This window comes from Ochotona curzoniae, unplaced genomic scaffold (genome assembly GCF_017591425.1).
Source record: "Ochotona curzoniae isolate NIBS_2020 unplaced genomic scaffold, NIBS_Ocur_1.0 contig_1274, whole genome shotgun sequence".
Classification (NCBI taxonomy): domain Eukaryota; kingdom Metazoa; phylum Chordata; class Mammalia; order Lagomorpha; family Ochotonidae; genus Ochotona; species Ochotona curzoniae.
The window spans coordinates 20606340-20619438 of NW_024465023.1; the positions used below are offsets into that span (position 1 = coordinate 20606340).

General features: G+C 41.0%; 1 protein-coding gene across 8 annotated transcripts in view; it reads left to right on the forward strand.

The window, feature by feature from the left end:
- Positions 1–13099, forward strand: part of DMD (dystrophin) — a 1921612-nt gene that overhangs the window by 1831057 nt on the left and 77456 nt on the right. For all 8 annotated transcript variants that reach the window (XM_041000021.1, XM_041000029.1, XM_041000033.1 and 5 more), the window contains 3 exons: positions 1649–1850; positions 4009–4094; positions 7507–7664. In XM_041000021.1, the coding sequence (XP_040855955.1) occupies positions 1649–1850; positions 4009–4094; positions 7507–7664 (446 nt within the window). The remainder of the gene's footprint in view (positions 1–1648; positions 1851–4008; positions 4095–7506; positions 7665–13099) is intronic.

Below are 13099 nucleotides of genomic sequence, written 5' to 3' on the forward strand. Positions count from 1 at the left end.
GTCAGTTACAGATAATAAAGACTGGGAGAAAGAGATTTTCATCTGCTGGTTTACTTACCAGAATGGTTTTATAGCAGCCACAGCTGGGCCAAGGCCAAAGCAGGGACTGGAGCTTCAGCCGAGTCTCACAGGGCCCCAAGTGCTTGTGCCATCCTCTACTGCTTTTCCAGGTGCATAAGCAGGGAACTGGATGGGAAGTGGAGCAAACAGGACTTGAACTGGTAGTCATGTGGAATCCTGGCATCCCAGGCAGTGGCCTCTCTCCCGTATAGGTGCAGGAGCCCAAGGCCTCTGCTGCATTCATGTGTCATAGCAGAAAGTTGAATTGGAAGTGAAGCAGTTGCACTTTGAACAACACCCATACGGGATGCCGGCTATGCAGACGGAGGATTAGCTTGCTCCATCATCCTGCCCTGTGACTGCTTTTAAAGTAATAGAAGACGTGCCTTTGCTTCCTTAGATACATGATAGTTTTGGACATCTTACGGTGACAGCTTACTGGGATGACAGAGTTTTATTCTCTGGAATTAAAGAAAAAGAAAAAAAAATTTCCATGACTAGTTGTTCATGCTTCTAGAAAATGCCTAAGTTTTCTGTCTTGTGTTTTTCAAAGAAAAATATTTGTGCTCCTTGGTTGTGGACTTACATAGACATTTAATACTTTTGTTTTCTTAATACAGTTAGCACTGGCTACATGTAACAGTTAAGTTTATGTGTTCTGTTTGCATCTTTTTGTTGGGAATAACCTGTATTTATCTGAAATTGCATTTAAAATTATATTGTTCCATCCCTGTAGAGGTGTGAGAGATTGATTCAGGCATCATTGATTGCTCCTCTCAAAGGACTGAGAAGCACAAGAGGAACTTTAGTATATTGAGTTGTCGAAAATGCAGATTGCTGCACTTGAAATTTGATAACGTTGCTTTAGAGAAAAAGCATCTTTCCCTGACTCCTCAGAATCAGATTTGTGGTACATTGATGCTGGACAGAGTTGGAAGTTTCACCTGTGGTTAGATCTTTGTTGGGCAGCATGGAATTTCCTCTCTGCCCACCCCCAGTCCTATCATATTGTTCGAGGACTCGAGGAACACACACTGTACACGACAGTTTGAAAAGGGAAATAATTCAGCCTCGGGTCTGAATATTGGATAAATGATGTAGTTATTTCAGTTTGCCTGCAGAACATTATAGTGAAGTTGATTATTTGTCACCTCAGGTGAACATAGCAGAGATGCTCAGGGGATGTTTACTGTAAAGGGAAAGCCACTTAGGATTATAAATGCACGGTTAGCAATAGAGTTTATACAACCCTGTTCAGAGATTAATCTAACTGACCTTCTCTAATGCTAGTGTAAGAAAGAATTGACAGAATCTGTTTCAAAATCTCTAGTAAACTTGCTGTTATTCAGGGGGAAATGAGTGCTTATACAAAACAGGATAGATCTATTCAACTTTGATATACTCCCTGATACTTGGTGGCAGGGGGTGGGAACTGTATCATTCCTCATGCCTTACCCAGTGCCAGGAGAAATTGTGGGACAAGCTCTGATGGTCTAGCTCCCAAATCCCTTGGAAAGAGGATAGGGTTCAGATGGTGCTTCCGAAAGAAGCTGCAAATAAAGTGTGTGGTTTTTGGTGCTTTTTGCAGTGGATCTCTTGAGCCTGTCGGCTGCATGTGATGCCTTGGACCAGCACAACCTCAAGCAAAATGACCAGCCCATGGATATCCTGCAGATCATCAACTGTTTGACCACTGTTTATGACCGCCTAGAACAAGAGCACAACAATTTGGTCAATGTCCCTCTGTGTGTAGATATGTGTCTCAACTGGCTGCTGAACGTTTATGACACGTACGTATGGCGAGTTTTCTTCTAGCTATGTCTGGGGAGGCTTAGCTTGCACATGACTGACTGTGTAATTAGCATTACAACAGGGCCTCGAAGCTATAGACCTAATGTCTCTGCAATAAATCCTGTCTGTATTTATAGGCCTTGAGAAGTATCTTGAGGAGCTAGGAGTTCAGAGAGACTAGATTACTCTCAGATAAGAAAACACACAAAACCCTGAGCTATTCATGTTTCATGAGCTGAAATGATTTCCTGGCTGACCTTGGTTCTTTCCCTCTCGGGCCTGTGGGGAGTTTGGAAGTCCTCCATCCTCTTGAAGGCTGACATGCTGTTTCTGTCCCTGAAGATGGTGGCATCTCTGTCACCAGATCAGAGTCAACCTAGCTGATATTTAGAAGGACTTTGTGCAAGATTCTGAATTGATAAGGTCAGCAAAATGAAAGTAAGCCCTTAGTGCAGCCAACTCTGCTCCTCAAGCAGAGGGAACTTTTGTTTTTAAGAAGGTTTTAGGAAGTTTTTGTTTGACTCCTCCCCATTCATCACTCTCTCTGATAGAACAATTATTTACTTCTTTTGAATTATACATGGGAGACATCCTCAGTTATTTTTGTCCTGAGCTTAATGGATGCAACTGAGTAAGGGAGCACAAACATTGCTCTTGGTTTTGGAACTGAATTCTTCTAAGACCTCAAGGTTATTACATGCCTCATTTCTCGCATCAACAAGAGCATATTCTCATTTGGAAATCTGGAAAGGTTTTCTCAAAAGAATTGCATTGCAACTTTGTTGCCTTTTATCTATATGCTAGACTACTACCACCACTGTCACCAAAATTGATACTTTTTTGTTGTTATTTTGATGAGGTATTCCTTTTTAAATTTCAGTACCACCTGGCCATTAAATTCAATCATATACCAAGACTTTGAACATGTTGGCTCTTAAGTGTGGATTACATTTACATTTATGTCGATCAAGTTTTTGTATTCAGATCTTTCCTCAAATATGTTTTGGCACCCTTTTTTTTTGGACACATGTGGATGTATTCTGGATATGTAACTTTTATTCTGCCTGCCTGAAGATTACATGAGGACAATTTGAACTCCCTGAAGACCTGAGTTATACTGGAAAGGGTTGTTTGTTAAGTTTTGATATGCCTTTTCCTAAGAGGGAAGGAAGACTAAGAAAACACTTAAGTGATAAGAATTTCTAGCATTTCTCTTTGAGGGATTTATTAAATTGCCACTAGTTGCAAGTTGAGTGTATTGTTCACCAGAAGTAACCATAGTTTGGATCTATCCTTTATGAAGAAGAAATGACAGATGGAGAATATGTCTATCTTTCTGCTTCCTTGCTTTTATTGAACCACTGCCTAAAGTCTAGTTGTTTTCCATAATTAAGAAACTGAAAAATTATTAAAAGACATTTTCTACAGAATGGGAAACTTTTCATTCTTGTTTTCCATTGGTTCACGTAGATAAAATATGTTTCTTAAAAAATTGGTTATGTAGCAGGCTATATTTCTGCTTTCTATGTGTAAAGCAAAAGCATATATATTAAAGCATTGATGTAGCAATAGGTTTCTTTAAAACTTCTCTTGTAGAGCATGTGTTTGAATGCTTTCTAATCAGGCATGTCATTTTTCTCATGGAAATAAATGTTCATATTTTATATTAGGTGCCACGGGGCCTGAAGTGATTAATTTTCTTCTCAATGAGGGGCAGTCTAATGAAAGTGTAAAAGAGTGTTGAAGAGAACAGAGCAGTTAGTTGCTGGTAATTTTTTGGGCTTCAGTAACCAAAGTAGGTAATTTATTTCACTAACCAAAATAGCTTGGTGCACAGTGGTAAGTCGTCCAATTACTGATATAAGCCAAAGTCGTTCTCCACGGGCGAATAGAAGGCTCTACCCCCTCCCTGTCCTATTGTAAGTAAATGTTTTTAAGAATTGAAAACTTTGTAAATATTCATTGCTTCTGTTGTTCAGCTTTCCAGTGTATCCTAGGTCATCAGTAAGAATATAGATAGTGAACTTGGAAAAGTTCTCAGTGTTCGATAAATCAATGACCAATTTGCATAAAGTTCATGTCTACTCTCTTGTTCTTAATTAAAAGTGTTTGGGGGAAGTGTCAGTAAATATCTTCTGGTTTGATTCTTCATACTAGGGGACGTACCGGGAGGATCCGTGTCCTGTCTTTTAAAACTGGCATCATTTCTCTGTGTAAAGCACATTTGGAAGACAAGTACAGATGTAAGTCATGCATATTAACTCTGCATTCTTTTATTGGGGCTGGCTAATCACTCCAGTTCTAGGTGGGAAATGACATAGTGTTCTTATTTGACAGCAGGTTCATGTAAGATGTAGAACTGCATTTAGAGTGTCATAAAATTAGGCTTGTGCTGTTGCCTGTCAAACATTAAATTGCAGGTATTTAAATAGAGAGCGAGGATTAACTTTTCCAGTCCGAGTATTATTTTATGTTACATTGACTGTCTGAATAAAACATGTGTTCCTAGGGGATAAAGCCTGATCTCCTAACCCTTTTGTATAAGGCAGAAAAAAAATAAATGTGCAGGTTTAATCCCTGTACTTGCCTAGTCTGTGGATTCTTATTTAAAGAATATTATCTGGCACTAACGTTGAGGAAGCATTGTTTACTTTATAATGATTTAACTGCAGTGTAGTGACATCCCCAATTCTGTGGTGATTAACATTTTATCATTTCAGAGTCAGAAAGCTTACTGTTTGTGAAAGCATGCATACCGCCGTACAGAATTTCCATTTGATTAGCCATAGGGGTCTTAAAAGTTACAGATCCAGGGGCAGCCATTTGCCATAACTGTTAGGATGCCCATATTCTCACGTTGGCGTATTTGGTTTTGAGTTATGGTTCCTGCTAATACACACCTTGGGAAGCAGCAGGTGTTGGGTCAGGTTCCAGGGTTCCTGGCAGCCACATGAGACACCTGCATTGAGTTCCCAGCTTCTGGCTTCATCCCACGCCAGCCCCAGCTTTTGCAGACATTCGGGTAGTGAGCTGGTCCATGGCAGCTGGCTCTCTTCCTCTGGCCACCTGTCTGCCTTGCTCTTTCTTACTCTGCACCTCTGATAAGTAAGTTTAAAAAAATTGCAGCTCCCAGTTAAATGTAAATGCTCGAGAAGTGATGGCTTTCTGCATTGAGGAACCTTTTTTCTTGCCTTGGGCCACTGGATAATTATGATGTTATTTGTGGGCCATACATAATCATCAACTTAGCCTGAGGCAGATTTTTTGAACTTTGGGGCCCACCTGTGCTTGCCTTGGCAGGGCCAGACCAAATGATTTTGTAGGCCCTAACAGATGTCTCCCACCCCAGGGAGATGACCATTGTGAAGAATGGCACTTGTTTTTCTGCTTCAAATACGTGTAAGAAAATTCTGTAGGAATATTAAACATATCCAGTCTGTCTTCTCTATTTCTCTCTGAGGCCTAGTCACACATAAGTGAGGAAATGTGCTGAATTCAAGGTCATGCAGCAGAAAAATGAGGTCGAATTCCTCTGCAGCTACTCTGTCCTGATCATTTCTTCTCTATGACTAAGCCACAAAATCTATAAGCCATTTTAGCTGTTACTTTTATCTAGTCTTTCATTGAATTTTCTCAAGTAAACAACCAATGATAGGGCCTGGCACAGTGGCCTAGCAGCTAAAGTCCTCACCTTGAACGAGCCAGGATCCCATATGGGTGCTGGTTCCTTTCCCGGCAGCTCCACTTCCCATCCAGCTCCCTGCTTGTGGCCTGGGCAAGCAGTCGAGGATGGCCCAATGCCTTGGGACCCTGCACCAACATGGGAGACCTGGAAGAGCTCCTGGCTTCAGATAGGTGGAGCACCAGCCGTAGTCACTTGGGGAGTGAATCATTGGATGGAAGATCTTCCTCTCTGTCTCTCCTCCTTTCTCTATATATCTGACTTTGCAATAAAAATAAATCTTTAAAAAAAAAAAACCAGTGATAAATGACCAAACAGCTTTTTTTTTTTAAACACAAAAATTATTTATATGACAACAGGCAGAGAAAGACAATTCCCATTTGGTCGTTAATCCTCAAATGTCTACACTAGACAAAGCTGGCCCGGACTGATCCAGGGGCTGGAACTTTTGATTCAGGTCTCCCACTGCAGGTAAAACCTTACTAAACTTGCCATCACCTGCTACTTCCCAGGATCCCAATTAGCAGAAATTGTCATCTGGTTCAGAGCTGGCACTTCAAGCAAGTATTGTGACATCAATGCAGCCAGCTTAATCAGCAGCTAACGTGCTAGGGCACATGGCTGCCTGCTGAATAGCTTTGCTTCTATACTTACATTTCAGGAATTTTTTTTGAAGCTTCCCTGTTTGTGTGGATTTCAGAATTTTTTCCATCAAAATAAATTTATCTTTTAATTTCATTTTCTGTGAACATTTTGCAATATCTTATATTTTGAATAAAGCAAAGCATTCTGGTAGTCTTGCCTCCTTTAAACATTGTCATTACTTATTATGGGTTGGTTTTTATCTAACTTTATAGATCACATTGTAGATACTAAATTGAATCATTAAAGGCATTTTGAGACTGTTTCCCTGCTAAGAGGGAGCATGTTTTAAGGTTGGTTAAACAAAAATATCAACTTCAAAGTGAGATCTTATAACTAATTCATAAGTTTGCCCAAAATGTCTACATGTGTGTAATGGAGAGATGCTTCAAAGCTGTGCATGTGGTCCCAATTTTATTTTGACTATCTTGGATATCTTGTTAAGCGATTTAATTTCAGAGCATTTAAGGTGGGCTTATGGGTACAGAAAGCTGTTTTGAATTCACTTTTATTGGCAACTTCTAGGAGAGTAGAGAATGTGATTAACGTTTTTAGGTTTCTGAGAACCTTAAAAGCATTTGGTATGTTCTTTCAGTCTGTGATGCGCACGTGTTGGGTACCTGTTACTCCCAGGTCACTACTGGCCTGCTGTAGATATTTGGGTATGTAGTTAACCAAGGCATGGTTCCTGTCCTTCAGGGAAATACCATTCTGCAGTTACAAAGACAAATTCATGTTAAGTCTGTGACAGAGGACAAAGTATGTGAGCACATTTGAATATGCATAGCATCTTGCGGGCACACCTATGGAAGCTTGATAAGGACTCCATGAAGAAGTGCCAATTATTCTACATATTTACTTCTCTGATTTTCAAAGGGAATGGTGCTTTGGCCCAGTTCTCTGGCTCTTAGGGCTAAAACATTTGTTATATGATAGTGGTTATATCCTATGCTCATACACATGCATTTTAGATTTCATGCCCCAAAATAAAGTTACCTGTTAATTCTATTTTCTGTGAATTTTTGAAACTCTTCTCTATATAATATGTATTAAATGATTGCATTCTGGCTTAGGACAAAATTCTTGTGTCAAGATAATATATGAACTTGCATCTCATGCAGGGCAATAGTCTGTGTGTTTATAGCTAAACTACATGTTTATAGGTACTTAGTGGTGATTAGCTTAGCTTATACTGCATTGTGCAGATTGGCGTAAGTCAGAAATAACTCTTTGGGAATATTGACTATTATTGGAATTGAGTTGGACATTGGGTTCTTGTAGCATTCACTTAGTGCTGTATTCTGATTGTTGCAATTCTCTTCCTTTTGTAGACCTTTTCAAGCAAGTGGCAAGTTCAACAGGATTTTGTGACCAGCGTAGGCTGGGCCTCCTGCTGCATGATTCTATCCAAATACCAAGACAGTTGGGTGAAGTTGCGTCCTTTGGGGGCAGTAACATTGAACCGAGTGTCAGGAGCTGCTTCCAGTTTGTAAGTTACTTTCTAAAGTAACATATCTGTGCTTTTCTATTTGACAAAGTCATTGTAAAAGAACTGCATTACTTGGGTTTGTCATATTAACTCTGTTTTGGGATTTCAGGCACATGATCTGGGATTTTTGAAAACTCTGTAGGAAGTAGCTTTTGGGATTGTGGGTTTTGGGGTGGCGGGGGGAGGGGGGGAGACAGTGCCAAGGAAGGAAAAGACAGTTGTGTGTGCAGTAGAAAGCAGACTGTTCCTAAGCTGCTATGAAGGAGTAGATCTGTCGCCACTTAAATGCTTCGCAAATAAGGAAATAACCTTTGTAGGTGAGTGTCCTGTACTGCTAGTTTTTCCCTACTTCTGTTGTTACAGCCTGTTAAATATTAACATAGTCATTATTTAAGAAAAAATCTCCTCCATTGTAGCTGTGACATTTTCCTACTATTCCAGAGTGACCTTTATGATGATTCCGCACAGTTTTCCAAAAGGGGCTGAGGTTTGTGTACTCTGCTCTTGTCTGCCCCATTGCCTTTTTCTCCAGTCCACCTTTCCCACACCGTGATGAGTTCCCTGGAAACATGCTCTGCTTCCCCATTGGCTGAACACTCTACTGGTAGTTGTTCGGTTACTATTTTGAATAAGGTAGATAATTCTATACTGAACATTTTGTGCACTTGGTGTTCTTTCAAGTCTGAGAAATCCTTGGGACTATGATTATTATCAAATGACAGGTTGCAAATCTTTTTGTGGCTTTCGGTATGTATTGACAGATGCGTTTTCTTCAAAAGTTGTTTCTGATCACAGGGCCCGCCACCAGCATTGAAGGAGTGAGCTACTGGGCAGTACCACATTTTTCATGGTGTTCCGATTTATTAATGCTAAGAGCTGCTTTCCAGAAATGGGTTTTCTGAGTCCCTTTAAATCCTGTTAACAGCCACAGAGATACACGAAACAGAAGAAGCTGTAGAGCTAACTGGGTTATATCTGTAGCCTCTGACCATAGATGAAGACGAAACCGTGGTCATCTTCCTGCAGACTACTATAAACCTTTAGACATGTAAAGCAATTTTACAGTTAATGTGACACAAGTGCTTAAAGGCACACATAGTAAACCTGGCAAGCAGAATGATAAAAGATTATTTAAACTATCTTGTCGAAATGATGGTAAATTAGCTGTAATGATTAGGTAGAGATGGGGAAATATGCATTTTTATCCCAAATTCCAGAAATATAAAAACTACCATTGTCCAGTTTTTTTTTGCATACTATGTTCATATTGCTACTGCATAATAGAAATACAACTTCCCGTGCAATAAATATTAATGACCATAAGTAATTAATAATTCTATCTTTCAAAATCCAACTATAAAACAACTTGCAACTTTTTCTCCCCCTCATCGTTTTCCCTTTAGTCAAGTTTCCATTGCATTTTGCATTCAAGATTCATTATTTAAAAGGTAAATATATGAGAGCAAATGAGTGATGCAATCAGTCAGTAATGGATCTATTGTCTGCTGGTTCATTCTCAGTTGGCTAGAACAACGAGGAGACTGGGATAGGCTGAAGCCAGGAGCTTGGAACTTGATCCAAGTCTCCCGTGTGGGTGGCAGGAGCCCCAGTGCTTGGGTCATCTTCCATTGCTTTTCCAGAGTACTAGTAGGGAGCTGGATCCAAAGTGGAGCAGCTGAGACTCAAAGCGGTGTTCTGATGTGGGACACTGCTGGCAGCTTGACTATGCCCAGTGCTGGCCCCAGTTGCATTTTACCCTCTAGCCATGAAGCATACATATGCATTCCCCTGTGTGTGTATTATGACTTCGTTGAGTGAAAGTGTCAGAACATAAAACCCTTGGCAGTTGGCTCTGTGCAGCGAGACTAGTTTCTGCTGCGGAGTAAGCTGGGCCTCGTCAGGGCTCATGGGAGCTCTTGGGGCTTGGCACACCATCGAACGCATTCAGCCGGCAGCTACTGCCGCCCTCACTGCAGCCTCTGTTCCTCCTGCGTTTGATTGTTAGGACACAGGCTGCTGGATGGATGTTCTGCTTAGCCGGGTGCCCCCTTACTCAGCAGGAGAGCAGCTCCCTCCGTCTATGCCTGGTATACCCTTTTAACACACTCCCCTCTTTGCTAATAGCCCTGTATCTCTACTTTGATTGCTTCGCTATCAGTACTGGCAGTTCTCTTCTTACTGCCAAAACTTTGAACTCATTTCATCCTTGCATATTTATTTGAATGCCTCCTGGCTAGTCAGTCTCCAAGTGCTTTGTAACATCTTTTGTGACATTGAGAGGAAATCAGTCTGAGAGTTGAACAATGGTGACAGGTGTCTTTTTCTTCCCACTCCACTAGCTTGTATTTTCTAAAAAAAATTTTTAAGCATTCATAATTAGAACATTAGTAAAGCATGATTTTATTTTTTCAGAGGAAGAAAATAATTTATTTGATTCCTTTCCATTGACACTCTTAATCATTCCCCACTCTTAATACATCACTCACATGTATCCCCCTAGCAGAGGCTCTGTGTCCTACGCGAGCCTCTCATCCATCCTAGGACTTTCTGCTGATTTTAGAGCAGTATTCAGCATATGGTACATCCCTAAAAATCTTCCATTTCCTTGTGTCTACTGAGTGAGTCCTAATTTCTCCATGTAACTCTCAGAGCTTTTCTAATCTGCTTCTCTGATTGCTCACAGTTACCTTTCCCTGCTGGAATATGCTCCTCATGTCCACTTAAATTAACTGTGCTTACACTCCTAAGTAACTGTTACTTGAGGCTATTGATAAAACTTTACCTCAGTTCATGTGAATTCTCTTGTAGCCCTCAACAGCCTGTGAGGGCAGTAGGAAGAGGCAAGATTTTTAGAGGTTTTGTTTCTATTGTTTTTTAAGTAGATGAACAATTGTTTGTGCCCTTGAAGTCCTTCAGCTGGTGGAAGAATTTGTTTACTAGTTAGGGAGCGCACCCCTACATTTGCCACATCATTTCCAAATGTGTGCTTCTCATATCTTGCTTTTCAGCCTTCCCGGGTGAAAGAACAGATGCATCTCTGGGCTCTAGGTAGAATAAGAGGTGCTGTACAAAAGCTGGGGCCACTGGAGATTCCAGAGTTGGGGGCAAGAGAGACGAGTTTGAAGCATTGGGAAATTGAATGTTCTAGTAAGATATAATGCGTTTCTGATATGAAAGGAGCCAGTTGAGGCTTGCATGGCTTAGACTTATTCGCTTTGTGCTGATTTGTAGTCAGATTGAATAGATCTGTTATGAATGTTTCTTTCAGAATCTACTTCCTGGCCCTGATGTGCTTTTCCTTGGCCAGGTGCTCTGGCAGTCACCTTGCCTTTCATTGTGCAGCGTGCATGAAAATACAATGTTTGCTGTAGGGAAAGATAAGAGGAGTGCATAAGCCCTCTGCCCTTTGTTTGAAGTGTAAGGCCTTGGGAATGGAACTGAGCTAACTCCTTCAGCAACCTCATACTCAAACACTGCTCTTTCTACGTGCCTAAAAAAGACAGCTGCTGAACTACTCCTCTCCCCTACAAATGTATTTCTTGCATCATATAAGTTGACTAGAACAAATAGTGCTTTTACTCCCATTTTTTTCCCACCAAGTGGAAAAGACATTTTTACTGAATTTCATACAGATTGGTACGTACTGAATCTTCTGATTTAAAGAAGGCCTCTATAGTGGCAGGAAGAGAGATGCATTTCCATGTGATATAGTTTCTGGGTGATGTCACTTTAAAATTTGTATTTACTTGACAGGGTCAGGGGGAAGAGGGAGACACCGAGAGAGGGTTCATTCCCCACAAGGCCACAATGCCCAGGACAGGGCCAGGCCAAAGCCAGGAGCCCGGACGGCAGCCTGAGTTAGCACATGGAGCTGTCACTTCATGGCTCCCAGGGTGTACAGTTCTACAAAACTGAAGGTGGAAGCAGAGTAGAACTTGAGCCTAGATGCTCAGAGACAACATGTGGGAAGCCCAGGTGGCAAATGCTGCCTCAAAGGGTGCATATTAGCTGGAATCAGGCTAAGAGGTGGAACTTGTGTCAGGTTCTCCAGGATGGGAGGTATCTTAAACATCTGGGCCAAATGTACCCACCTCTGAGTAATTTTTTTTTTAAGATTTATTTTATTTATGTGAGAGGTAAAGCAACAGAAAGGCAGTGTGCTGGGATTGGGCCAGGCCAAAGCATTGAATTCTATCTGTGTCTCCCACGTGGGTAGCGGGACCGAGCACTTGGGCCATCTTCTGCTGCCTTCCCAGGCACATTAACAGGGAGCTGGATTGGAAGTGGAGCAACTGGAAATTGAAATGATGCTCCCATAGAAGTTGCCAGAATCTCCATGGTGCCGTAATACTGCCCCCTGGATGATCTTGGAAAGGTTTCCTTGGCATATCCTCCCCCACTAACCACTCAAAAAGGAAACTACCTGGCAAGTCTAAATACCAGTGTTTATCTATTTACAATTGGTATAGGTCCTCTAGGGGGCCTAATTATTCATTAAGCCAGGAACTGAAGTCACCTCTGTAGCCATTAAAAAAGACTAGTCACTGCAAGTTTATGGTTTTGACAGTGGTATTACATGAGGATGCTTCTGTATCAGAAGTATACTGTACATTTACTAAGAAGTGGGCTCTTGGGGAGTGGTAGTTTTGAAATGCGTTTGTTTTAGAAGCAGAGCTTTCAGTTAGTGCTCCATCACATTGTTTCTCTTTCGTCTTCCGTGAGAGCATCCCTGTTGGTGGAACACATTGAGGTTGTCACCTTACTGAGTCAAGCCTGCCCTGGCAGTGAGTCACCCGGACTGCCTGAAGGAACCTTGCACTTATCCCCATCTCTCTCTTTCCAGATGAGGAAATTGATGTCCAGTGTTGCAGAGTGAACATCCTGCACATTGTGTCATTATGCACATTGTGTCATGACTTTCACCAGTTTAGATACTAGATTGAACCCACAAAATATTAATGTGATCTTTGATATGAATGTTAAATTGTAATCAGATGACATGGGTAAATGGCCACACCTATACCCAAGCATTCACACCCTTAACCACCTGCCTTTTGTTCAGTATACTAATTCTAAGTGTAGGAGGCTGGTTTGTCTTTACATAAAACAAAGCAATGCTTTAATGGGAAAACTTATTTCAGCCCCCACCCCCGACTTCTACTATGATAGATAGTCTTTGTGGTCCTTTAACATTGAAGGATTTCATTGTTTAGATGGAATCAAGGATACCGACTTTATATTCAGTATGCTTCACTTACATCTAGGGTGTCAAAATCTGTTTATTTTACATCTGTTTCCTGCCTCCTGTTGTATTCATGCATTCACAATGAGTAAGTTGCTTTTTTCATCCATCTTCTGTTTTCTATTCATATGACAAAAATGAATGTCACCTATTCACAGTTGCTGTAATGTAGAATAATATGGAAATGAGAATA